Source organism: Molossus molossus, unplaced genomic scaffold, assembly GCF_014108415.1.
Source record: "Molossus molossus isolate mMolMol1 unplaced genomic scaffold, mMolMol1.p scaffold_m16_p_22, whole genome shotgun sequence".
Lineage (NCBI taxonomy): Eukaryota > Metazoa > Chordata > Mammalia > Chiroptera > Molossidae > Molossus > Molossus molossus.
This window is the reverse complement of record NW_023425358.1, coordinates 21316349-21341860: the sequence shown is the minus strand read 5'-3', so window position 1 is coordinate 21341860 and position 25512 is coordinate 21316349. Positions and strand designations below refer to the sequence as shown.

Below are 25512 nucleotides of genomic sequence, written 5' to 3'. Positions count from 1 at the left end.
GCTCTAAAAGGTGACCTAGGAGCTCCACATGGGCCCTGGCCCAACCCCTTCCCTCAATGGGACTAGCCTTCTCCAAGGTGGGTCCCCTGGTGCTCCCCAGCTCCTTCTAGCCATCCCATAAATATGTTCTGGGTTCTAGCACTCCCTCCTCAGCTCTGAGTCCCCTCTTCCTCCTCCTTGATATCAAGTTTATTTCATGATAGGCTCACTTTCACCCTGGCCGGGTGGCTCAGTCAGTTGAAGCATGGTCTGTACACCAAAGGGTTGCAGGTTCCATTCTAGCATGTTCCAGGTCAGAGCACATACCTAGGTTTTGGGTTCAATCACTTATGGGAGGCAACAGATCCATATTTTCCTCTTATATTGATGTTTTTCTCTCTCTCTACCTTCCTCTCTCTCTAAAAACAATCAATAAATAGCCCTGGCTGGGTGGCTCAGTTGGTTGGAGTGTCATCCCGGACAACAAAATAGGTTGCAGGTTCATTCCCGGTCAGGGCACATAGGCAACATAGATGTGAGATGTCTCTCTCACACCTCTCTCTCTCAAATCAATTAAAAAAAAACAAAAACATATCCTTGGGTAAGGATTAAAAAAAAACAGACTCACTCTCCAGCCATTTCTTCCTCATCTTCTGTTCTTCCCTTAGCCTGGTTGACTTCTTGGCTGCTGCCTAACACTGTGACCACCACCCTCTGCTTCTGGAAAGTCTCTTTGCTCTCAGCCACTTTCTATTGACCTTGCCTACTCATTTCTTTATTTATGTATTAGGACTTGGCACAACTGTTACTAATAACTTTTCAAAAAATGTCATAAGCCCTGGCCGATTTGGCTCAGCGGTTGGAGCGTCGGCCTGCGGTACAGAGAGACCCGGGTTCGGTTTCCGCTAAGGGCACGTACCTCGGTTGCAGTTTGTCCCCGGCCCTGGTTGGTCGTGTGCGTGGCAGCCACTCGATGTGAAAGGTTCACATCAATGTTTCTCTCTCTCTTCCTCTCTCCCCCTCCCACTCTACCTGAACAAAAAATAGAAAAATGTCCTCAGGTGAGGATATAAAAAAAAAAAAAAAAAAAATGTCTTAACATTCAGATCTGCCTTGGATATAAATTCCATGAGGGTGGGGACCAGGTCTTTCTCACACATGCCTGCACAGTGCCTGGCACCTAGCAGATTTGGTGAACATGTGCTGAGTTCATACACTTACCCTCCCCCCGCCCCGGCCCTCCCAGATGGGTTGGCCATCCATGCCCCAAGCTCTGAGGGCAGGCAGCAAACATTCAAAGCTGATGTTCTGGTCAAATACCTAGGCCATGGCCTGTGGCCCTAACTCTGGTACTCACCCCCTCTCCTCTACCCCTCTTCCACATGCACCCTGGGCCCTTTGACTTTCACATCCTCTTGGCCCCTCTCAGGTCATAGTGCTCTCTAGGCTCTGCAATCCCCATCTTAGCTCAAGTGCTCTACACCTTTTTCCACTTTCCCTGAAGAGGGACAGGACACAAAAATAAAGAATTATTCAATGGGCTTAACGGCAGACTAGACATACAAAGGAAAAGATAAATAAATTTGAAGACAGAAGTGAAAATGATGGAATAGGGCTCTGAGATCCATGAGACAATATCAGATGGTACAGTTGGAATCTCATCAGCCTGGCCTTTTGAAATGGGATTTCCCATCCTCTTGTTCTGCCGCTATTTTACTTGTATTTTATTCTTTCTTTGGAAGAGCAGTAACAAGGATGCAGGCATAGAGGAAAGAGAAATGGCAGGTGGTTTAAGGATTAAGAATGTGGGCTATAGGAGACAATTCTGGGACTGAATACCTCCTCAGTCACTTGCAAAATGTGTGACCTTGGGCAGGTCATCTATCTTCTCTTAACCTCGATTTTCTCATCTGTACCTGAGAATTAAACAAGATAAGGCAAGGAAAGCCCAGCAGAAACTATGGCCATGGTAAGTATTCAGAAAGTGCTTTTATTCTCATTACAAATCATCATGGTCTCATCATCATTTTCATTTATGCACATTCCCTTCCAGATTTGGTCTGTAGGCAAAACTTTTTTTTTTTTTTTTTTTTTTAACATTTTCACAGTCATGGTGCAACACCATCATGTATTCTGGTTTCAAATTTTAAAAAACATTATTCTTGAATATATAGTTTCCCACGTGGCTAGCAAGTCTTCACTGACATCATTTAAAGGGGGGATTCCACAACACACCCTTGAATTTTTGGTGGGTTTATTTTATTTTTGTTTCCCTCCCTGTATTATTTACCCCAAGGTCCTGGTGTAACAGGGACAGGCAAGTTCTTGATAATCATACTCTTCCAGACTGCACTCAGCTGTCTAAGGGGGCGACTCAGAAAGGATCTATGTGCAGGCTTTGCCGCTAACTAGCCATGAGCTTTGGGCAAGTTATTCCCTGTGCTCCTGGCTCCCTTTTATAAACAATGACAGGCTCTGTCCACCCACTCAGAGAGGCACAGAAGCACTGTTCAAACAAACATGTTCACCATCATTGCCACTCATGGACTAGAAACAAAGACAAGTCTTTAAGTTCTCTGAGGCACAAGGTCTTAAAAGCTTCCTGGGAAATGCCTGTGATAGTAATTTTCTCTGCCAGGGAACAGAGAAGGCACTTAGAAAATTCCTGCTTCGGAATGGTATGAGGAGTGGTGGGCCCCAGTGAACCAGTGGGCCGAGTTCAGGGCACCCATCCCACTTCACTTATAACACTTCTGCCATTGCCTGTCTTAAACCTTGGGGCTTCCTCAGAGGATTTAATGGGCATCAAGTGTAAACCATGCATCTGGTCCAGCGTACTCACTTTGCAGATGAGAAAACTGAGACCCTACGAGGTGAAGGGGTGTGCCTATCAGCACCATTCTGGATGACCCTGAGCTGTTTTCAAAGCATCCCTGAAAGGGTGCCCTCAAGATCTGAAATGAGAAAGTATATAGATCCTAAAAAGAGACTAAATTTGACCTGGCACTACAATCTGGAAAATTTGAAAAATCACTTGTCTTCTCAAGTCCTTTAAACCAGGAAGCTAATGAGAGGCCTGAACACCGCTCTGGGTGGTCAGGAGTGCAGATGACAAAGTGAAGGTGACAGGGGCCATATCAACAGTAACAGATACCATATGTAAAGACCAGGAGCTCCCCTGACCTGCCTCCCTTTGCTCCAGGGACAAGAGCTGGTCTGAGAAGCTCACTGACAGGTAAAAGAATGGCTCTGCCCCTGCCCTGGCCAAATGCCTACAGGAAGAAACAGAGTCTTCCTGCTGCCTGTCAGGATGGCTGACCCTGGACCTGATCTCAACTAATTTGGCAGCATGAGGAGAGGACACTACCCCATATCTGCTCTGCATCTCCAATGCAGCAAGAGAACTGGCGTGACATAGAATTGCTATTGATTTTCACTTGTGTGGGCTGACACAACAAAACCAATTTGTCAACGGCCTGTCTGCCTCGGTGCTTCAGATGCTCATCCTAACCACATGCAAATAAATTGTAGTAGCAACTAGAGAGATTTGTCAAGGTCCAGCTGGGCAGGGGCCCTGGCTTCAGCTGATGGACTATAGCCAGGCTGAGCTAGGATCAGCCCAGCAAATGCCCCACTGTTGATCTGCCATTGTTCAGCAACATTTTGGGGGCCCAGGAATTGGGATGCCTGGCAGCTGCTGCCACACTAGGAGCCAGTTGGCCATGCCTAGAAGGGAACTCTGAGGAACTAGGCCCAAGTCCCACTTACTCCAACAGGGTTTGGCAATAACATCCACACTTGTTTCTTCTGATCTCTGACCCCTCAATTTTGGAGGATTTAAGAGTATACCTGCAACCAGGAGGCACTGAGTTCTGGTACTGGCTCTGCTGCTGGCCAGGTGTTCTCAGGCCAGCTGAAATGGAGATGATACCACCCACGGGGGTCTAGGACTCTGTAAAGGCCAAGGGTCGGACTAAGTGTCCATCCCTGTTCTCCCACTTCCTAGTTATGGCCTAGGCAGGCACCTTCAACTCTCAGTGCCGCACCCTCGTCATCTGTACTGGGGCTGACAGCCGTGCCTACCTCCTCGGGTGGAGATGGTGGGGACTAAATGAGATAACAGACAGGACTGCAGGTCCTCACACTCTGAGTCCTTTCTTCCACAAGCAGGGATTGGAGATTCAGAAAAGAGAGTGATGTTCTCAGGGACACACAGCAAGGCAGAGCGACATCAGGAGGGGTTGCAATGAGAAGCAAGAATGAAAGGCTGATGAAAAGAACACGGTGACATCCTGCCCTCTTCCTCTCCAGACAGGGCTGTCACTGAAGAATGGGACACAGGGAGAACCGGTCATGGGCATATCATGGATGATTGCTTAAAAGGGTCAAACACTTTATTCGCAGGCCTTTTTTTGTTTTTGTTTTTGAAATACAGGTTTCCTGCCATCCAGGGAAAAAGGAAGTGGTGTCTTGCTGCACGAGGTTTGGGGCTTGCCTTGGGGCTCTGTCCCCATCTTTTTCACCTGCTTGCTGGTCCCATGGGCTCCTGTGCTGTGGGATAAGGCACTGTGTGTTCTGCAAGAAGGTGCTCAGGGCTGGCAGATGGACATTGAGGTGGTCTTCTCAGGGGCTGCAAAGCTGAGGATGCTGAGGGGTCGAGTTGAACTTGGGGGCCTGGTGAGAAGGCCCCAGGCTATAGAAACACAGCATGGTGGGTTTGGCACTGCCGCCTCCTAGCTGGCCCTGGTTTGGTGGCTTCAGGATGGAATCATGCCTTTATTTCTTTTGCGGTCAGCCATGGTTCTCCGGTTGTGATTGGCTCGTGTAGACTTGTTAGCTTCCTTCTTCCTGCGTTCCTGGGTTGTCTCACGGCTCTGCCCGTGGCCCCGGGAACTGCTGGCCACTGCTGTGTTGTCATGCCGGTACCTAAGGGTGGAACAACCCATCCCCAGGAGAACCCATGAGCCAGAAGAGGCTCTGATAAGAAGAGCCCACAGCCTTTCTGGAAGATCCCTGGGAAACGACATACCCATGTCCCAACTTCCAGTGGGAGGAGAAATGGAGCCTAGCAGGGGCAGGACTATGGGGGCTCTGGGCAGCCTGTACCTAATGATTTCTCTTCTCTGAGCCCTGCCTGCAGATGGGACCCTGCCAGCTAGTGGGCAGCCCACATAAGGAGAGGAGGAATACTCCTGTTCTATACCACAGGGCCTTGTTTGTTGGCCTCGAAAGACCAAGTGCACCAACAGACATGACTTAGAAGCTTTTCAGACCATCTCAACTGCTAGGTTTGCTCAGAGCTCTATGCTTAGGGGGTTGGGATGGAAGAGAAGTCAGAGTTGCTTTGTTTCCTGCTCAACAACCTTTTGTGGCCCCCACTGCCTACAGAGTGAGATCCAAATGCCTTCCTCCTTGGTGAAGTCTCCTGCACCAAGTGGGCATGCTATGGAAGTCCCAGGGTTAGAATAGGGGGCTGGGTTTCCACCCCTGGCTTGGCCTTCAGTGGGGGAGGGACCTCAGGCAGGTCCTTGGCTCCTCTGGACCATTTCCTCACTGGAAATGAATTAGAGGTATCTCTGGTTATGTGTTCCCAGCTCTGCTCTCCCTGACCACACCTGTGCTTTCTTGCCTTTCTGCCCTCACATGACAACCCCCTTTGTACCCTTTCCACCCTAAGGGTAGGGATAGTGCCCCTATCCCTACCATACTTCTCTCAGCTATAAAGGATGTGTGTCTGTCTGTCTGCCTGCCTGCCTGTTTGGGCTCGTTCACATTTTACATTCTGCCTAACACTAGCCAGCTCTGGACACGTTGGCTCTCACACTAGGTGACACTTGCAGCGTCTGTCAAGAGTTGGACAACCTGACCTCAATCTTTGTTCCACCATTTACTAGCTGTTGTGGAACCTTTGACAGGTTGCTTAACATTTCTGGGCCTCAGTTTCCTCATCTGTAAAATGAAGATAATGATAACAGGAGCTACTTCATAGGCTTGTTGTGAGAAATAAATTAATATACGTAAACCACTTAGAGTTTTTGTGTGGGCTTCCTGGGTGGCTGGCTGGGACTTCCCCAGATGGGTTCTCTCCCACCAGAAACAGCTCTTTAAGTGCTTACCCCTTCCTGGCGAGAAAGGCCATGCGCCTGGCTTCTGCTTTCTCCCGAAGCACTGCAGGGTCCTGCACAAAATGGTCAGGCTGTGGAGAGGAGAAAAGAATCATAAGTCATCCCATATCCCTAAGCTGTGGTAAGCTGCACCTGACTGAATCTTATTAATGCCTTCATGCCAGGAGTCAGGAGAAGGCACAGCATGGCAGGGCAATGCCCCAGAATGAAACTGGGCTTGTTAGGTCCAAAGTTTCTACTACGGTCCGAGCCTCCTCCTCTGTCCCTTCCAATACTCCAAGGGGAGGAAGCACAAAGGACTGAGGCTTCCTGGATAGGCAGAGTAGGGTTGATGACCATAGCTGGAACATAACAATGATAAATAGAACCAATGGGAAGGTCAGGATGCCCACCATAAGAGACAATATAGGGCCTTAAATGCCAAGAGAGGGAGAGAGAGACAGAAACATTGATGAGAGAGAACATTAGTTGGCCACCTCCTGCATGCCCCTCATTGGGGATCGGGCCCACAACGTAGGCATGTGCCCTGACCGGGAATCAAACTGGCGACCTCTTGGTGCATGGGTCGATGCTCAACCACTGAGCCACACCGGCCGTGCTTCAGGACCATTTTCTGTGCCAAGGGGGAAAGGAGCCTGGACTAGCAAGAGTAAAAGGAATAACCTAAAGACCATAGACAGCTTTGGTAGCCTGTGCTGTTTAAAAACCACACAAAACAGTCCCGGCCAGTGTGGCTCAGTGGTTGAGTGTTGACCCATGCACCAGCTGGTTCAGTTCCTGAATTAAAAACACACACACACACCCCAAACAAACAGAATTAGTTACCTTTGAAAACTGGAAGATCTTACATAAAAATCAGGGCTGTCTCCTTGCCTGGAAGAAGGGAAAGCCCTGGAAGTGCTGGCCTACGCTTGTGCCAAGAGGCCCCCCTGGACGGGGTGTGAGTCCCACTACTACGCTCAGTGTCCACTACTCATTTATGCTGGTGGCCTGGCCTTGGACACATCTGAACATGTCATTATAGTGGGGGGGCACCAAGGGATCCAAGGGTCTCTGGCTGGTGCTACATTCAATCTGAGCAGCATCGCTTTTCATTGTTTTATATGCTGAGGTTCTAGTTAAGATCTTATTTGAAGAAAATGTTTAGCTGCTAAAAAACAAAATTTTAAAACCCACCAGCACATATGACCTCCCTGGGCCCTTGGGCTCTAACGCCTCTCTGATTTTAAAAATTGCCATCCTTGCCCTGGCCGGTTTGGCTCAGCGGTTGGAGTGTTGGCCTGCGGTACAGAGAGACCCGGGTTCGGTTCCCGCTAAGGGCACGTACCTTGGTTGCAGTTTGTCCCTGGCCCTGGTTGGTCGTGTGGGTGGCAGCCACTCGATGTGTCCCTTCACATCGATGTTTCTCTCTCTCTCTCTTCCTCTCTCTCCCTCCCGCTCTATCTGAACAAAAAATGGAAAAGTGTCCTTGGGTGAGGATAAAAAATAAAAAAAAAAATTGCCATCCTGGGCACGGAGGCATTCAGCTGCCCCTCTCCTGGCTCCCAGGCTCTTGGGCCTAATGAACCCAGCAGCTCAAAGGCCTGGCCTCTGATCCATTCCCTGGGCCCTCACTAGGCAGCAGAGGTGAGTTCTAAGCCAGCAGCTCTCCAAACAGACATCTGAGCTTGAAGGTGCCCCCTCTTTCCCGGCATTGATGCTGGGGCAGCCTTGAGGCCAATAGGTAGGGGGGTGCAGTGCTTGTGATTCGTGCTTTACAACTGCACCCTTCTCCCTTCATCAGCCACCTGCCAAAGAGGTACCTTGGGGGCCTCATCTTCAGCTTCCTCTTCATCATCATCATCCTCCTCTTGCCCTTCTCTGGGCACTTTGGTTCTCAGCACTTGAGGGATGGTGAAGGGCCTAAGGGTTTAGAGAGAAAGTAAGATCAAAGACAAGATTAAACTCAGACAGCCTCAGAGAAGAGGGAATTGGGCTGGTTGAGGGGGGCCAATGGGACAGGCTCAAGAGGCCTGGAAAAACCAAAGTGCTTTTCAAGCCAACGTTGCTCCAGTCCCTGATTCTTTGAGGGTACCAAGGTCTGACGTGCAGACTTAGGGGGGATTGAGCTTGGACTATGGGGGTTCTTTAACTCTGTTTTTATCTGTATTGGGTAATTGCCATATGAATCCACTGGGAACGGTTTTCTGCAATTAAGAAATTGTAAAACTACTACATGAAACCAAGAAAAATTTTTTTACATGACACCAAATTAAAGGGACCCCACTGAGGGTGGGTTGGACCAACCAGCCAAGGGGGTAACTAGGGTTGGAGAGAGCACTGGACTAGGAGTCAAAAGGCCTGGGTTTGGGCCCTGATTCATGAGATCAGGGCCTTGGGTTCCCCATCAATATAAACAAGAGGATATGGGAGAGCCCCATGGGCCAGAAAGCCACTTTGCCCCTGAAATCCCATCCTCTACTCGCTCTATGGTCTCACCTGCGGCTGATGAGTTCATCATCAGAGTCGGCATCATTGGCGCCCACCTGGTTGCCATCATATGTATCATCATACTCATCCTCATAGTCATCACCTCGGTAGGACAGGCTCTCACCTGGCTGCAGTGGCACCTGCAATGGCAGAAGCGTAGGTCAGAGGGGCCCAGGGGCCAGATGGTCTCCCCAGCCCAGCATGAGCCCAGAGGCCTGGGAACACCTACCTCCTCCACCACCACACTGTACTGCTCGTAGCGCTGCCGTTGTGCCACCACCTCCCGTTTGTCGTTCACCAAGCTCCTAGTGTTCTCTTCCTTCCTGGCATTGAGAGGAAGCAGCGAAGGAGAGAGGAAAGAACCATCAGGCATTGAAGGCTGTGTCAAGGGTCCAGAGAGACCATGGGCTCACTTCTTCACCCCTCAGGTCAGCACAAACAGGAACAACTGATATCAAGCACAGGTGGGGTGTGGGCAGGTGGGACTCACAGCTGCTGGTGCCCATGTGATCGGGCTCAGCACTTTCGAGGGCATCCCAGGAGTAGCTGTTAGAATATAAAACATGTCCACCCTTCAATCAGAAAATTCCCCTTCGAGCCCTGGCCGATTTGGCTCAGCAGTTAGAGCATTGGTCTGCGATCTGGAGAGACCTGGGTTTGGTTCCTGCTAAGGGCACGTACCTCGGTTGCAGTTTGTCCCCGACCCTGGTTGGGTCATGTGGGTGGCAACCACTCGATGTGTCCCTTTCACATCTATGTTTCTCTCTCTCTCTCTCCCTCCCACTCTATCTGAACAAAATATCAAAAAAAAGAAAAAAGAAAAAAAAAAATTCCCCTTCGAGGCATCTACCCTAGAGAAACAAAATATCATGTGCACCAAGAAGTCTGACCAGGGATTTTCTTTCTTTTTCAACTGTATTTTTTAATAGTTTTTTGTTGATTTTTTAGAGAGAGAGGAAGGGAGAAAGAGATAGAAACATCAATGTGAGAGAGATGCATTGATTGGCTGCCTCCTGCCCCCCGCTCACTGGGGATCAAGCCCACAACCCGGGCATGTGCCCTGACTGGGAATTGAACTGGGACCTCTCATTCTATGAGATGATACTCAATCCACTGAGCCACACTGGCTGGGCTCAATTATATTTTTTTATTGATTTTTAGAGAGCAAGGAAGGGGGAGAGAGAGAGAAACATCGATTTCTTGTTCCATTTCTTTATATATTCATTGTTTGAGTCTTGTAGGTGCCCTAACCAGAGATCGAACCCACAACCTCAGCATGTCAGGACGAAGCTCTAACCAAATGAGTTACCTGGCCAGGGCTAGGCATTTTCTTTTCAGCATTGTTTGTTAACAGGGAAAATGAAAAGCAACTAATGTCTGTCACCAGTGAAATGGTTAAATGACCTGTGTCACATCTGTATTACAGAACACCATGCAGCAGTTCTCAAGAATGACAGTGATGTGTTTGTGCTGATGGAGAAAGAATTCTGATGAAGAAAAAAACCCAGCTACAGAAAAACGCATACAGTATGATCCCATCTGTATAAAAAGCTGAAAATAAACAAGACCAAATATCTGTTCCTATGGGCACATATATATCTATATATGTAAATGCAAAGAGGGGATTAGTGAGTCCCCCACCAAATGACGATGGTGACCCCTAGGAGGGCCCTGGGTTATTTGAATCTTTTAAAACAAACATTTAAAAAAGAGTAAGGCCACATGCGGTTTTCTTACTGAGCTCAGGGGAGCCCTAGGGGACATTTGAGGTGTGAGGGGTCAGGAGGAATCCTGGCCTCTTCCTCTCATCCCCACTTCACCATGGTGGTCTTCTAACTGTTCTATGTCCAATCTTCCATGTCAGATTGCATGGGGGAAAAAATGCCTGAAAGTTCCACTCCCACCATATCACAGGTGACAAAACGCGGGTGCAGAGAAGGGGAGGGACTGCCTGGGATCACAATGAGCTGTAGCATAACCGCAGGCCTCTTGACTTATTATGTGCAAATCTGTAGAAAAACCTGGCTTGTCAGACACATATAGGCCTGTGGAATGTAGTTTTGAGCCCTGCAGGGGAAAATCAATATGAGATGCTAGGCAAGAAAATCTAGCTTAGCTGTGAAATCATGTCTCTGGAATGTATCAAGGGTAAGAGTGGGGGGAAGACACAAAAACCTTCTATTAACTGGTTTTTGATACAGGGAGGAGTAGGCGCCTGAGTCTGTTGGGCCGTCTATTGGGGAACCTGGGGCAGGTCAGGACTGCAGCCTCCAGCGTGGCAGGTTAGGATTAGACTTCTTTCAGTAGTTTTTACTAAGGGCCAGGCAGGGTACTAAGAAGAGATTCAGAAAAGCGTAAGGTATGGGTCTGATCTCGTGGAACTCACAGTCTAGTGGGGGTGACAGGCAAATAGCAAATATGAAATGTGCTGAATGCAAGCAAGCATGCCCTGGAAACTCAGAGAAAGGAGGAATGAACTCTAGCTCAGATGGATCTAGCTTGGGGTCAGGGGAAGGGGTGATGGAGACTCTATGGTGGGAGGGCATTTGATCTAGACAAGGGGAAAATCTCCATCCACAGAAATCTTTCACATCACACCAGGACAGGAGTCCTGTGACTGTGACCTTGGCCCTTACCTGGCTCTCTTTGCCAAGTTGGGGGCTGGAGAGAAAAGAAGTGGAGAGGAAGTAAAAGGGGCCCAAGCTTGTCCAAGGGGTTGGTGCCATTGGTAGGAGCATATCCATTCGTTCAACACACATTCCCTGAGGGCCTACTAGGTGCCAAGATCTGCACTGGGCCAGGGGACCAAGGATGAATGAAAGGCATTACTGTCCTTTCTGCTACTCCCATGGCTCCTGATCCACACTATCCCAGGTTCTGGGAAGTAGGGCAGTTCTTTTGTACTGGTGGTCTCTGGTTGTGTGGTTTCCTGGCAGAGCCAGACAGAGAAGCCTGACAAACTCACCCATCCCAGCTGGGCCCTGGGAAAGGGCACAACTAGGGACAGAGAAGCCTGGCACCCTAGGCACCCTATCTACCCCATCTAGGGAGGTGTGGCTTTGGCCCCATGACCTCATTCAGAGTCAGAAAGAAAAAAATTCAGGAGTAAAACTAGCCAGGAAAAGATCCATCTGGGGGCCAGCATTTCAGTCAAGTTTGAAAATGCAGGCAGCAGTGTCTTTGGAGATTGTCTTTGGAGCCGTTTGTTTCCTTGGCCTCCTAAAGATGACAGTGAGCCCAGGCAACATGCAGGCTCCCAGAAACCCCACTACTTTTCCCCTCCCCACCTGCTCCCGCCTATTCAAGGCCCACTCAAAACTGGCCCTTAGGGAGGTGACTCCCACCTTTGAACTTCTAAAGGGCCTGCAGAGGGAATAAACCCTTCCTTTTCCAAGTGAGAAATCAGAGGATCCAGAGAGGGACAGTAACCTTAAGGTCATACAGCTTCTACCAGCAGGGCCAGGGCTGAAACACAGAGTTCCTGAGTCATGTCTGCTCTTCTTCTTCCTGAGTTGTATGACTACAGGCAAGTGTCTTATCCTTGCCAAGTCTTAGTTCTGCCTCCCAGAGATGATGTGAAATAAAATAGGATGAGTAGAAGTGGACCTGGTACCTGCTAAGCTCAATAAACTGAATCCTATTTCTTTTACTTTAGGACTTGTCAGAGCCTTTAATGTGCTCTGCGACTCTCCTAGGGGCAGAAAGAGTACACAGACTTTTTGGCCACAGAATCTTTTTTTTGAGGGAAATATTTATTATTTTCTGGGATACCACTGTTAAGTCCAAAGGAGTTAGGGGACCCCACTTTATACATACTTTCTCCTTCATTTAGCTGATATACCTGCAGCACCTGTGCTTGGGATCTATCCAACAACCACCTTCATCTCCACTCCTAATAGTGCCTCATTTTGTTCAGATCTTTCTACCCTCTTCCCTATCCTGGAGCCCTGGACCTCAGTGCTGTGGCCCAGTTCCCTAAAGAGATGTGGGGGATTTTGGAGACTTCTGGGAAAGGTTTCCTGGTCTCTAAGACAGATACGGGAAGACCTGGTCCAGACTTCCTCTAGGCACTGTCATTTCTGGAGGTCAGGGCTCAAACAGCAGCAGCTGCCCAATGGCCTTGAGGGAAGCAGCTCCAAGATATGGAAAAGATGCATCCTTGATGATGTGGCTGCCCATAGGTTAACTAAGCCTAGACTGCCCTAACTTGAAATTTCTTGTCATGCAAGGAAACAGATTTACTTATTACCTGAGTCACTGAGTGCATCCTACCTGATTTAAGAACACACACACATTTTCATTCAAGTGTGACCTGACTTAACTTCTTTTGTAGTCCTTGAGGGCAGGGCCCAGGGCCCTGAGGTCCTCTGCCCTACCCAGATTAGGACAGGTGTCCCCACTGAGCCCCTGTGTACCCCATCCCAGCCCTTCTCCCACTTTACCACTGCTTATTGAATGGTCTAAGTCTTTCTCATGGTCTCTGTGCCGTTTGGGGGAGAAGCCTGGGTGCCTTGTTCATGTTGTCTCCCTACTGTCTAGCATAGGATCTGGCACTAGTAAATCACTTAATAAATATTTGCTGAATGCATAAATAATGAATGCATGAACAAAGGCTTTGCCTCTTCGCAAACCTCAGCCCCTGGACTAACCAACACAATGAGTTCAGTAAACATTTGCCACTCAGACTCTTTACCTGGCAGCCTGGAGAGTCCTATAAGCAAGGGCACAGCCCTCCTTGTCTGCCCCTTTATCCATAGCACAAGCTACAGAGGGTCACTCTGGCCTAGAACAGTGGCCACTGATGCAGGATACCATCTCTGGCCTAGGATCTGGGGATGTTGCAATGTGTGTGACTAAGCAGATTACAATTGCTTCCTGTCCAGCTAGCCAGATAACTATAGCTGTCCTATGCCTGCCCCAAGCACTTGGCCAGCCAAGCTTCCAGTGGCCCAAGAGAAGAAAAATAGCATGAGGCCCTCTCTGAGGCAGCAGCTTGCATTTCTGTCACTGGAGCTCCTATCATAAGAACAGGGCAGGTCCCCAACCGTCTGAACGGCACTGTCTCCATCTATATGATGAGGGAAAGGGCAGCTGTACTTGTCCGGCAGGGCCCAGATTTCTGGATTTCATACAACAACACCATTTAGGAGAATGTTGGAAGACTAGCACAGTGTTGTCAACAACCTTTACTTGCTGCTCTTTACTATGTTGTCCTCTCTACCATCACTGCTGACTCTCAGTTCCTCCCATGGGTCTCCATTCCCAAGTCAGGTGATCTTTCCAAAACAACATATGTTGGCTCATGGGACCATTACCACGCTTCTCATGACCTCAGGGCCACTGCCCCTGCTGTTCTCTCTGCTTGGAAATGTCTTCCTCACTTTTCACAACTAACCCTTCCTTATCCTTCCTGTCTTGGTCCCATGTCATTTCCTCAGAGTCTTCCTGCCCGGAAGCCCCTGCTAGAGGCTTGGAAGTCTGCTCACCTTCACCTTGTAGCACTTGTTATATCTGAGCTTTAATGTTGCTTCTTTGATGAATTAGTGCAAATTCCATGTGGGCAGGGGCCATATCTATTTTACTCTCCACTACATCCCTAGCACCTAATAAATCCAGAGTATGGAAGACCACAAGCACTGGGCCAATAACTGTTGAATGGGGATTTCTGGTCAAGATGGCAGCATAGGTAAACGCGGTATCGCATCCTACCACAACCACATCAAAGTAACAACTAAACTATAGAACAACCATCATTCAAAACCGCCTAAAATCAAGCTGAATGGAAGTCCTACAACTACAGAATTAAAGAAGCTACATCGAGACTGGTAGGAGGGGCGGAGGTGGACGGGCGGGTCCCACACCCGTGTGTGGCGGATAAAAATCAGGAGGATACCTCGGCTGGGAAGGTCCTCCCTGAGGACTGAGGGGTCCCCGTCCCACACCAGACGCCCCGCTCAGGGTTCCAGTGCCAGGAAGAGAAGTCCCCATAACTTCGGGCTGGAAAAACAAGCGGGAACTGAGGCTCAGGGAAGCTGACCCAGCTGGAGCCCCAGGCAGCTCCTCTTAAAGGGCCCGCACCAGAGACATACAGAGAAGAACTGAGCTGTTTGGTACTGGAGTGAGGGCTGGAGAGGGGGCTTTCTCCAGAACAGATGTGCTGTCAGAGGCCTTTGCTCCTTTGGTGAGCCCTTCCCTGGGGCGGCAGACAGTTGCCATATCTGGGACTCCAGCAACCTGGCTCACACTGGTAGCCCCACCCTGGTGATTCCCTGAGGCCCTGCCCCACCCAACTTTCAGGCCCACCCAAGCTGTTGCCAGTTGCTTAACCATAGAATTGGCCTGTCTTGGATCCTGCTTCAGGTTTTCCTAAATTCTTTCAAACGAGCAGCATCTGGTCTCAGATAGCCCAATACCTCTTGTTAATTAATACACAGAAACAAACAGGGAGGCAGCCAAAATGAGGAGACAAAGAAACAGGTCCCAAATGAAAAAACAGAACAAAACCCCAAGAAAAGAACTAAGAAAAATGGAGATAAGCAACCTAACAGATGCTGAGTTCAAAATACTGCTTATAAGGATGCTCAGTGAACTTAGGGAGGGCCTCAAGAGCATAAAAAAGGACCAGTCAGAAATTATGGATGCACAGTCAGAAATGAAGGAGGCATTAACTGAAATAAAGAATAATTTACACAGACTCAATAGTAGAGTAAGTAAATCCAAGAAGCAAACCATCGATTTGGAATATAAGGAAGCAAAAAACGCCCAATCAGAACAGCAAAAAGAAAAAAGAATCCAAAAAAATGAGGATAGTGTAAGGAGCCTCTGGGACAACTTCAAGCATACTAACATTCGCATCTTGGGGGTGCCAGAAGGAGAAGAGCGAGAACAAGAAATCGAAAACTTGTTTGAAACAATAATGGCAGAAAACTTTCCTTACTTGGTGAAGGAAATAGACATATAAGTCCAGGAAGCACAGAGAGTCCCAAACAAAATGAACCCCAAGAGATCCACACCAAGACACATCATCATCAAAATGCAAAAGGTTCAAGACAGAGAGAGAATCTTAAAAGCACCAAGAGAAAAGCAGTTAGCTACCTACAAGGGAGTTCCCATAAGGCTGTCAGCTGATTTCTCAAAATTTTGCAGGCCAGAAGGGAGTGGCAAGAAATATTCAGAGTGATGAAAAGCAAGAACCTACAACCAAGATTACTCTATCCTACAAAGCTGTCATTTAGAATCGATGGTCATATAAAGACTTTCCCAGACAAGAAAAAGTTAAAGGAGTTCATCACCACCAAACCGTTATTATATGAAATGATGACGGGTCTTTTTGAAGAAAAAGATAAAATATATGAACAAACAAAATGGTAATGAATACATATGTATTGACAATGGAATCTACAAACAAAATGAACAGGCAGAACAGAAACATTCTCATAAATACAGAGAACATTTTGTTGGTTGCCAGATGGGAGGGGGGTTGGGGAAATGGGTGAAAAAGGTGAAGGGATTAAGAAGTACAAATTGGTTGCTAGACTGACAAACCTCAAAGGTTTGGGGGGGTGGGAAGAAATAAACCAAAGAACTTATATGCATAACCAATGGACACAGACAATAGTATGGGAAAAGGTGGGAGGGGGGTGGGAATGGAGAGGAGGGGGTCAATGGGGGAAAAATAAGGAACATCTGTATACATACAACAATAAAGATTTTTAAAAAATAATAATAACTGTTGAATGAATGAATAAAGTATGAATGGTGTTTCAATACTAAAAAAGTAGGAAGGGGACTTCCGGTCAAGATGGGGGCATAGGTAAACTCCGTCCGCGCCTCCTCTTACAATCACATCAAAATTACAACTATACTACAGAACAACCATTATTCAGAACCGCCTGACATGGAGCTAAATGGAAGTCCTACAACTACGAAATTAAAGAAGAAACCACATCAAGACTGGTAGGAGGGGCAGAGGCGCGGATGGGCTGGTCGCACACCCACATATGGCAGATAAAAATCAGCTGTGAAGATCCTCCCTGAGGAGTGAGGGGTCCCCATCCTGCACTAGGCTCCCAGCTCAGGGTTCCAGTGCCAGGAAGAGAAGTCCCCATCACTTCTGGCTATAAAACCAGGGGGAACTGAGGCTGAGGGAGGCTTAGGCTTCTGGAGCCCCAGGCAATTCCTCTTAAAGGGCCCTCATTCCTTCTGGGCTCCAGCATTGGGGAGACAGCTTGAAAGGCACCAGAGACATATGGGGAAGAACTAAGTTGTTCAGCATTAGGGTGAGAGCTGGAGGGGCAGCTTTCTCCTAGACAGACTTTTTGTGAGAGGCTGTTGTTCCTTTGGTGAGCCCTTCCCTGGGGCAGCAGACAGCAGCCAGGTCTGGGACTCCAGCAACCTGGCTCACACTGTTAACCCTACCCTGGTGGTTCCCTGAGTCCCTGCCTCAACCAACTTTCAGGCCCACCCAAGCTGCTTCCAATGGCTTTACCACAGGATTGGCCTGTCTTGGATCCTGCTTCAGATTTTCCTAAAATCTTTCAAACAAGCAGCACCTGGTCTCAGCGAGCCTCAGTGGCACCAGGCTTGGCATTAGAAGCAGCCAACCTTGGTTCACAAGTTGGCTTTTCCTGGGCACCTCCAAGCCCAGCACAAGAAGCAGCCATCTGCAGATTACTCTGTAGCTTATGCAGGGTGGCCCCAGGTAGAACACAGGCAGTGGCTGACCTTGCCTCAGAGCCAGCATACCCAGTGGACAGCTTCAGACCACATCAAAGCGCCACCACCCAACCACCTCCACAAGTGAAGCACTCAAGGAGTGGACTCAGTGGATACCCGAGCCTGCTGAAGTAAGTCTTGCTCTGTATGGTGAGCCCTACACAGCTGATCCTCCAAGGGAGTCAGAGGTCAGTGGTCAGTGGGAACAGCCAGTCCTTGCAGCTAATCAGCCTGAGTAAATCCCTCCCATTGACATGCCAACAGGAATCAAGACTCAATTACAACAAAAGAATGTACAGTCCACACGAGGGATGCACCTCAAGGGCCCAGCTGGGGTGATCTGGGAGGCTGTGCCACTGGACCCTACAGGACACCTACAACAATAGGCCACTCTACGAAGCCTAGGAGACACAGCAATTCTACCTAATACATAGAAACAAACACAGGGAAGCAACCAAAACAGGAGACAAAGAAACATCCCAAGTGAAAGAACAGAACAAAATTCCAGGAAAAGAACTAAACAAAACAGATTAACAATCAGATACAGAGTTCAAAACACTGGTTATAAGGATGCTCAAGGAACTTAGTGAGATCTTCAAGGGACTTAAAGAGAATTCCAAGGAACTTAGTGAGAACATCAATAACATAAAAAAGGACCAGTCAGAAATGAAGGATGCACCAAGTGAAATAAAGAATAACTTACACTCCCTGGCTGGTTTGGCTCAGCGGTTAGAGCATCGGCCTGCGGACCAGAGCGTCCTGGGTTCAGTTCCTGCTAAGAACACGTACCTCGGTTGCAGTTTGGGCCCGGCCCCAGTTGGGCTCGTGTGGGTGGCAACCACTTGATGTGTCTCTCTCACATCAATGTTTCTCTCTCTCTCTTCCCCCCTCTATCTGAAGATAAATGCAAAAATGTCCTTGGGTGAGAATAAAAATAATAATAATAATAATAATTTACAGCCCCTGGCTGGTTTGGCTCAGCGGTTAGAGCATCGGCCCACGGACCAATGAGTCTCAGGTTCAATTCCAGTCAAGGGCACATACCTTGGTTGCGGTTCATCCCCAGCCCTGGGTGGATCATGTGGGAGGCTCTATCGCATCGATGTTTCTCTCTGTGTCTCTCTCTCTCCCTCCCTCCCATTCTATCTGATGATAAATAGAAAAGTATCCTCAGATGAGGAATAGAAAAAAAAAAAAAAAGAATAATTTACAGGAAATCAGTAGTAGAGTAGGTGAAGCCAAGAAGCAAATCACTGAATTGGAATATAAGGAAGCAAAAAAACACTCAATCAGAACAGCAGAAGAAAAAAAGAATTTTAAAAAATGAGGACAGTGTAGGAGCCTCTGGGACAACTTCAAGCATACCAACATTCACATCATGGGGGTGTCAGAAGTAGAAGAAAGAGAGCAAGAAATTGAAAACCTGTTTGAAAAAATAATGACAGAAAACTTCCCTAACTTGGTGAAGGAAACAGATGTACAAGTCCAAGAAGCACAGAGAGTCCCAAACAAGATGAACTCCAAGAGGCCCACACCAAGACACATCATCAATATACTAAAAGTTAAAGACAAAGAGAGATTCTTAAAAGCAGCAAGAGAAAAGCAGTTCATTACCTACAAAGGAGCTCCCATAAGATTGTCAGCCAATTTCTCAAAATAAACTTTGCAGGCCAGAAAGGAATGGCAAGACATATTCAAAGTGATGGAAAGCAACGACCTACAACCAAGATTACTCTATCCTGCAAAGCTATCATTTAGAATCGATGAACATATAGAGTTTCCCAGACAAGAAAAAGCTAAAGGAGTTTATCACCACCAAACCAGTATTATATGAAATGTTGGAGGGTCTTCTTGAAGGAGAATAAAAATATGAACAATAAAATGGCAATAAATATATATCTATCAAGATTTGAGTCTACAGACAAAATGAGCAAGCAGAACAGAAACAGATACAGAGAACTTTTTGTTGCTTGCCGAATGGGAGGGGGTTGGGAGGATGGGTGAAAAGATGAAGGAATTAAGAAGTACAAATTGGCCCTGGCCGGTTTGGCTTAGCGGTTAGAGCGTCGGCCTGCGGTCCTGAGAGACCCCGGTTCAGTTCCCGCTAAGGGCGCGTACCTCGGTTGCAGTTTGTCCCCGGCCCTGGTTGGTCGTGCGGGTGGCAGCCACTCGATGTGTCCCTTTCACATCGATGTTTCTCTCTCTCTCTCTCTGTTCCTCTCTCTCCCTCCCACTCTACCTGAATAAAAAATGGAAAAATGTCCTCGGGTGAGGATAAAAAAAAAAAAAGTACAAATTGGTTGTTAGACTGATGAACCTCAAAGGGAAGGGGGGAGGGAGAGCAGGATTGGGGAGGAGAGGGTCACTGGGGGAAAAAAGGGGGACATCTGTAATACATTCAACAATAAAGATAAGTTAAAAAAAAAAAAAGACAGCCCTGGCCAGTTTGGCTCAGCGGTTAGAGCGTCGGCCTGCGGTCCGGAGAGACCCGGGTTCGGTTCCCGCTAAGGGCACGTACTTCGGTTGCAGTTTGTCCCCGGCCCTGGTTGGTCATGCGGGTGGCAGCCACTCGATGTGTCCCTTCACGTCGATGTTTCTCTCTCTCCCTTCCTCTCTCTCCCTCCCATTCTATCTGTACAAAAAATGGAAAAATATCCTCGGGTGAGGATAAAAAAAAAAAAAAAAAAGACAAATAGCTTCCAGGACAAATGTCCAAAGTGTCGCAAAATAAAGAAGGATAAAATAAACCTTGATTGTAAAATTTTAAAAAATGAATCAACTGATGAATGCATGAATAAATGGAACAACAAATTGAAAAAAAAATACAAAAAAACAAAAAAGTAGGAAGGACATGAACTAAAAATACAGTATGTAGAAAGGGCTTAATATGAAACATGTCCATCTTCTGAAAAGCTCACTCAGTACAGGTCCTTAATTTTCCCCTTTTGTCACAGACTAGAAAAAATCAGGTCAAGGAGAGGCTTCTAGGGAGCACTGCCCAGTTCCACCATCCAGAGATTCAATGGTCAGCATATCCAAAGATGTAAGAAGGGAAGAGTTTTGGCCCAAGTGGCCTTTTGCTATCAACAAGGAGTATTCACTATAAACCATACTGTGCAGAGTCAGAGCCTGAAGTATAATTGTTAAAAAACCTGTACCCAATTGAAAAAAAAAAAGAGCACACTGGTCTCGGGCTGCCAGGGAGCCCTGAGCTGAACTCAGGCCAGTTCCATAAAGACAAACCTTTGGTTCCTCTCGCTTTCTTGCTGCACTTGCACAGTTGGGGTGCCTGGAACCCCGCAGCCCATTGCACTCACCTCCTGCCCTTGTGTACCCGACTCAGGTCCACTGAGTCCCTGCTGAACACATCAAACTCATCATTCTGGAAGACGTTGTGACGAGATGTCAGCAGAGGTGTCGGGTCTGGCTTCACCTGTCTGGGGGGTGGCACAGAAATCAATTTAACGGGGAATTTGCCTGCTGATGCCTACCTGCACCCCACTCCCTCCTACCATGTTCATATTTCCACTCCCCTTCAATAACCACACCTGGGACACAATCTAAAAACTTGCCCTATCTGGCCCCTGCCTGGTATGACCCACACTTTACATACACAAAGCTTCCCATTGGTCCTGCTTGACATTCACACAGATTTTCTTACAAATTCCCTCCCTCATTTAATGCTCACAACAGCCCTATGAGATAGGTAGCCACAGATCACTAAACCTCATTGTGCCTCAGTGCCCTTATCTGTAAAACGGGCACAAAATGGTGGAGAAACTTGTCCAAAGGCAGAACTAACTTAATTCACTTGTTCGATAAATATCATTTGTTCACGGAAGAAACACCTATTCATGCACTCGTTCTTGCTGCCCCATGGGCCCTTAGGGAAGCAATGGGCCAAACTCAGAAAGGGTAGGTATGAAGGATGCAAGAAGCTTTAGCCGTCCTTCCTCAGGTATCTACTGGGAAGGTGGCCAGTAACTTAAGAGCTCTGAAAGGCTCAGCAACCCCTTTCACATCCCACATCTCTAATAGCCTTCCCACGAGGTACAGCAAGGAAATCCAGCTGTGTACTCTCTGCCCTACAGGGAGCATGTAAGAATCTCTTGAGGAGTCTAAGGTTTGTATGTTTCCCTAAAGAGGACATTAGTTTAAATGGTTGGGAAACACTGCTCTGGGGAAAAGAGCAAGCTGAGTACTGGGACTTGAGGAAAGGAAGAGTGGGAAGCAGAGGAGCCAAGAAGGGGCCCTGACTAGGGCCCACAGAGCACCTCTGGCCAGGACCCTGATGCAGACTGGCTGTCATGAGCCTTCTCCCACCTGTCTCTCCCACCTGTCAAGGCTGCGGTCCAACTGGCTAAGGGCAGGGGCCAGCCGCTCCTCCAGGATGTTGTTGATCACCTGCTCTGGGTCATAGCCATAGTGCTCCAGGCAGGCCAAGATGAAGCCCTCACCAAGGTCCGGGAGAAGGTCCTTCACTTGGGAGATGAGTGAGTCTAGCTCCACACCACACACTGTGGGACCCAGGGCAGCAGCTGCCCCCAAGCACTGTGGAGAGAGCTGAGTGAAGGAGGGGAAGGCGAGGTCAGATGGGTGCTAGGGCAACAGGCCCCAAATAGCACTGGACCAGAAATTAGGAGACCTGGTTCAATTCCTGGCCCTTACTAGCCATAGGACATTAACTAAGTGACTTAAGTATCTCTGAGCCTCCATTTCCTCCCCTGTGAAAAAGGGGGCTCTAGGACTTACTGGCTGAGCTATTTCTGGCTGTGTGGACTTGTGAGGTGCTTCTCCTCTTGAACCTCAGTTTCCTCCTTATAAAACAAGCATACATACCAGCCGCCTCATAGGGTTGCTTCAAATGGTTCAAGGAAATAATGCACATAAAGTGCTGAGCACAGTACCTGGCATAGACCAGGCTCTCTATAAATGGCCATGGCTTCTGCTAACCAAGGTCCTTTTCAGCTCTAACAAGTTGACGGCTGGCATTGGAGGGGAACAGCAACCACTAGTCCTGGACTGTGTGGAGATGCTCTCCTTTAATTATACACTGTTCAATAAGGGAGTCAGTTTATAGACTGCTTGATGTGGCTTAATTTTGTTAGGCTTTTCATTTAAGGAAACTCCCAAATAAAATAAAAAAACATTCCATGACTCAGGTAAGAAGCCAAATGGGGAAGAAGGTGGGAAGAGTTGGAGGGGACTGTCATTTCCCAAGGCCCTGCGACAGTATGGCACCTGGGCTCTAACAAGAAGAATGTCAGTGTCTATTAACAAAGCATCGAGGGCCAGCCAAGTTCGGAGTGCTCCATGCAGCAGCTCTGGGAATCCCAACAACCTCATGGAGGTGCAAATGGTGACTAGCCCCATCTTACAGATGAGGAACCAAGGCTCCATGTGAGTGACAGTGCCTAAGGCCACACAGCTGGAAAGTGGCAGGACTTGGAGATACCCCTGAGCTGCCTGACCCGAGACTGTATGATCTTAATCTCTAAGTCATGTTGCCTCCAGACACGCGGAGAAGAGTCCTGGGCTCAGTAGCCAATCAGTACAGCCACAGACTTAGTGAGTTCTGGAAAAGCCTAGAGAGAAATCACTAGACAAGAGGTTTCCAAACTGGCTCAGTGGAGCCCTGCCACCCCTGGAGGAGCTTCCAGGGTGGCCAAGCAGTGAGGCCTGATACTGCACCCAGCTGCAACCAGAGCGGCTCCATTGTGAGCTGTTCAGAGGAGAGTGCCAAGAAGGACTTTTCTTCATTTGATAGAGGGGGAAACCGAGGCTTTGATCCTCAAACCTGACCCAGCATGTACTCAGCTCAGGACTCTCTAAAGGTAGCACAGGACTGACTAGCAGGTCGAGGCTGCCCATTCCAAAAAAATCTTTTCCCCTGAGAGCAGAAACAAAAGAAAGGTTTCCCGTTGCCCCAACCTCTCAGACAGGGATAGGAGGGGCTGAAGCAGGGAGAAAGCGCTACTCCAGACACACACCTCCTCTTCCTCCAGATGTGATGACGGTCCACTGACTGGCTCCACTGTCACCACGACTCCATTAAGATCCTTGGCCACTGGTGGCTCTTTAGCCTCTGTGGGTTTCCGTCGGTCCACCCCTTCCCACGCACTCTCAATCGCCTGGAGGATATAGGCAGTCCGTGTCTCATCTCTATGAAGATGCGTTAAGGGATCTCTCTTGGGTACCACAGACCTCTCTGCCTCCTCAGCTCTGAGGCAGCATAATTTCTCAATCTCTCCCCAGCGTCTGATCATATAGCTTCTGCCAGGGGCTGTCTGGAATGCACCCTAGCAGGCATAAAGGCACGTGGGCTGCATGAGGAAACAGGAGCTAGAGCCTTGGCAGGGATCTAAGGAAAGCCAGCTACCTGTGTGTTCTGGACTAAACCTCCCTCTGCTCCTCTGGGTTCCAGCAGCCTATCTCTGACCTGGTCAGGCCAGGTCCTATCCCAGTGCCATGATAGAAGGATACAAGACTGACGAGGCCTGCTGCAGCAAGCTGACATCATTGGCCACAGGGAAGAGTGCATCATAGTCCCGGAGGAACCTGCCAGACAGAGAGCAGATGGGAGGAACAGGGCTGGGCCACAGGGACACTGGTCTGCTATGGGCCACTCCCTGTGTCTGCTGCCCAACCACAAATTCAAGAATCTTAGACCTTGTGGTTATGTCAGAGGCTCTATTATGTAAAGTGTTGTGGGGAATGATGATGAAGCACCAGGGCTTGTCCCACTGCTGGTCCTAGCTCAGCCACACTCACCTCTTTTCCTGCAGCAAAGAGCTGAAGATCTGAAGGAACTCTTCAACGAAGCCCTGAATGTTGTCACAGCTGGAACAAGACACCAGGGAAGATGAGCTCACTCAATGCAGATGATATGCAGCTCCCTTCCCCGCCCACTCAACCCATCATGTGCAAAGCCTCTGGGCCAGCTGGAGGAAAGAGGCTTTTTTCTTGGTTCCCCATCCTGTTGAGCAACTCAGGAATTGAGAAATGAAGTGAGGGAAATGCCCCTGCTGGGCTTGGGGAGGAGGTTCTTCCACCTGGGTAGTGGCTCCCAAAGGCTTACCTATTTTCTGGGACAGGGAGAAGGCAGATCTGGTTCAGGAGAATATGAAAAATCTCCAGTAGCTTCTTCCTGGAATGGGACAGCCTCTGCCACAGATCACCAAGCAGCCTTTGAAGGCCAGAGGGAACACAGAAATAGAGATTTGAGAGACAAAAAGACACCAAGGAGCTTACTCCCAGCAGTTACAGCAACCCCCCAACCCCTGCCCCAGCTCCACCCCTATACACACCCTGGGCTGAGAGGGCCTCACAGCTCACTGTTGATAGCAGCTAGGAAAAGGCTACAGGCTCTGAGAGGCTGACTGGTTCCAGGGCCAATTCTCAGTTCAAACAGTAGGTCAGAAAGCAGCAGGCCAGTTAACAAGAGCTTACAGCAACAGGGGAGGGGAAAAGGCTTTGATGCAGGAGCTAGGAGGCTGCTCAGTAAGGATGCACCAGCCACAGGTGCGAGGCCCTTGGTCCTACCCCTTGACTTGGAGATGGGGATGCTAAAACAAGGCCTGTGCTCAGGCTTCTTTCACCCACAACAACACTCAGTGTTTTGTCCCCCTCACTTGCTGTCTTCAAGCCTCCTCTTCTTAATTGCAGACTCCAGCTCAGGAATTGCTATTTCATAAAAGGAAGCAAGTCTGTGGAGGCACACATGGGTAAAAGGCTAAATTAGTTCATAAATACCACACTTAATCAGAAAATCAAAGCAAACCCAAGAGAGCAGGAAGGCCCATTTCTTTCTCCCAAGTTGTCACCATGATTTTCTCCTGGGATGACCCTGGCTCTTCTTCAAGCTCACCCCAGATTGTCCCACTGTGGCAGATCCCAGGAAGAGGTCCCTAAGAAGTGACCAGTAGCTATATCTCCCATTCAGATAGGAAGCCATCTGATAGGCTCATTCTAACAGCAATGAGACAGCCACCCAGGATTCACTGAGGTTTGAGAAACAAACACAGGTCACTCTTTTTTTGTGCTCAAAAACTTCTAGCAGCTGCCTATCTCCTATGACATCAAATGGTAATTCCTCTCTGGTACATCCACACCCGGCACAGACTTGCTTCTCATCACGGCAACCTCACACCCACCCCTTACAAACTAAAATTTAAACTCTCCATTCCAGCCACACACTTCATCATCATGCTCACCCATGTGATTA

General features: G+C 48.3%; 1 protein-coding gene across 6 annotated transcripts in view; it reads right to left on the bottom strand.

Annotated features, from left to right (window-relative positions):
- Positions 1-2047: 2047 nt before the first annotated feature.
- The window catches only part of ASCC2 (activating signal cointegrator 1 complex subunit 2), a 55030-nt gene continuing 31565 nt past the window's right edge, over positions 2048-25512 (bottom strand). For 3 of the 6 annotated variants that reach the window (XM_036276309.1, XM_036276308.1, XM_036276311.1), the window contains 12 exons: positions 24920-24994; positions 24367-24474; positions 24060-24128; positions 23772-23846; positions 23279-23450; positions 21625-21851; positions 20606-20725; positions 8803-8896; positions 8583-8713; positions 7907-8006; positions 6096-6175; positions 2048-4905 (listed from right to left, as the gene is read on the bottom strand). In XM_036276309.1, coding sequence (XP_036132202.1) covers positions 4737-4905; positions 6096-6175; positions 7907-8006; positions 8583-8713; positions 8803-8896; positions 20606-20725; positions 21625-21851; positions 23279-23450; positions 23772-23846; positions 24060-24128; positions 24367-24474; positions 24920-24994 — 1420 coding nt within the window. In that variant the 3' untranslated portion in view covers positions 2048-4736. The remainder of the gene's footprint in view (positions 4906-6095; positions 6176-7906; positions 8007-8582; positions 8714-8802; positions 8897-20605; positions 20726-21624; positions 21852-23278; positions 23451-23771; positions 23847-24059; positions 24129-24366; positions 24475-24919; positions 24995-25512) is intronic. The other 3 variants (XM_036276310.1, XM_036276312.1, XM_036276314.1) reach the window with 2 other exon arrangements.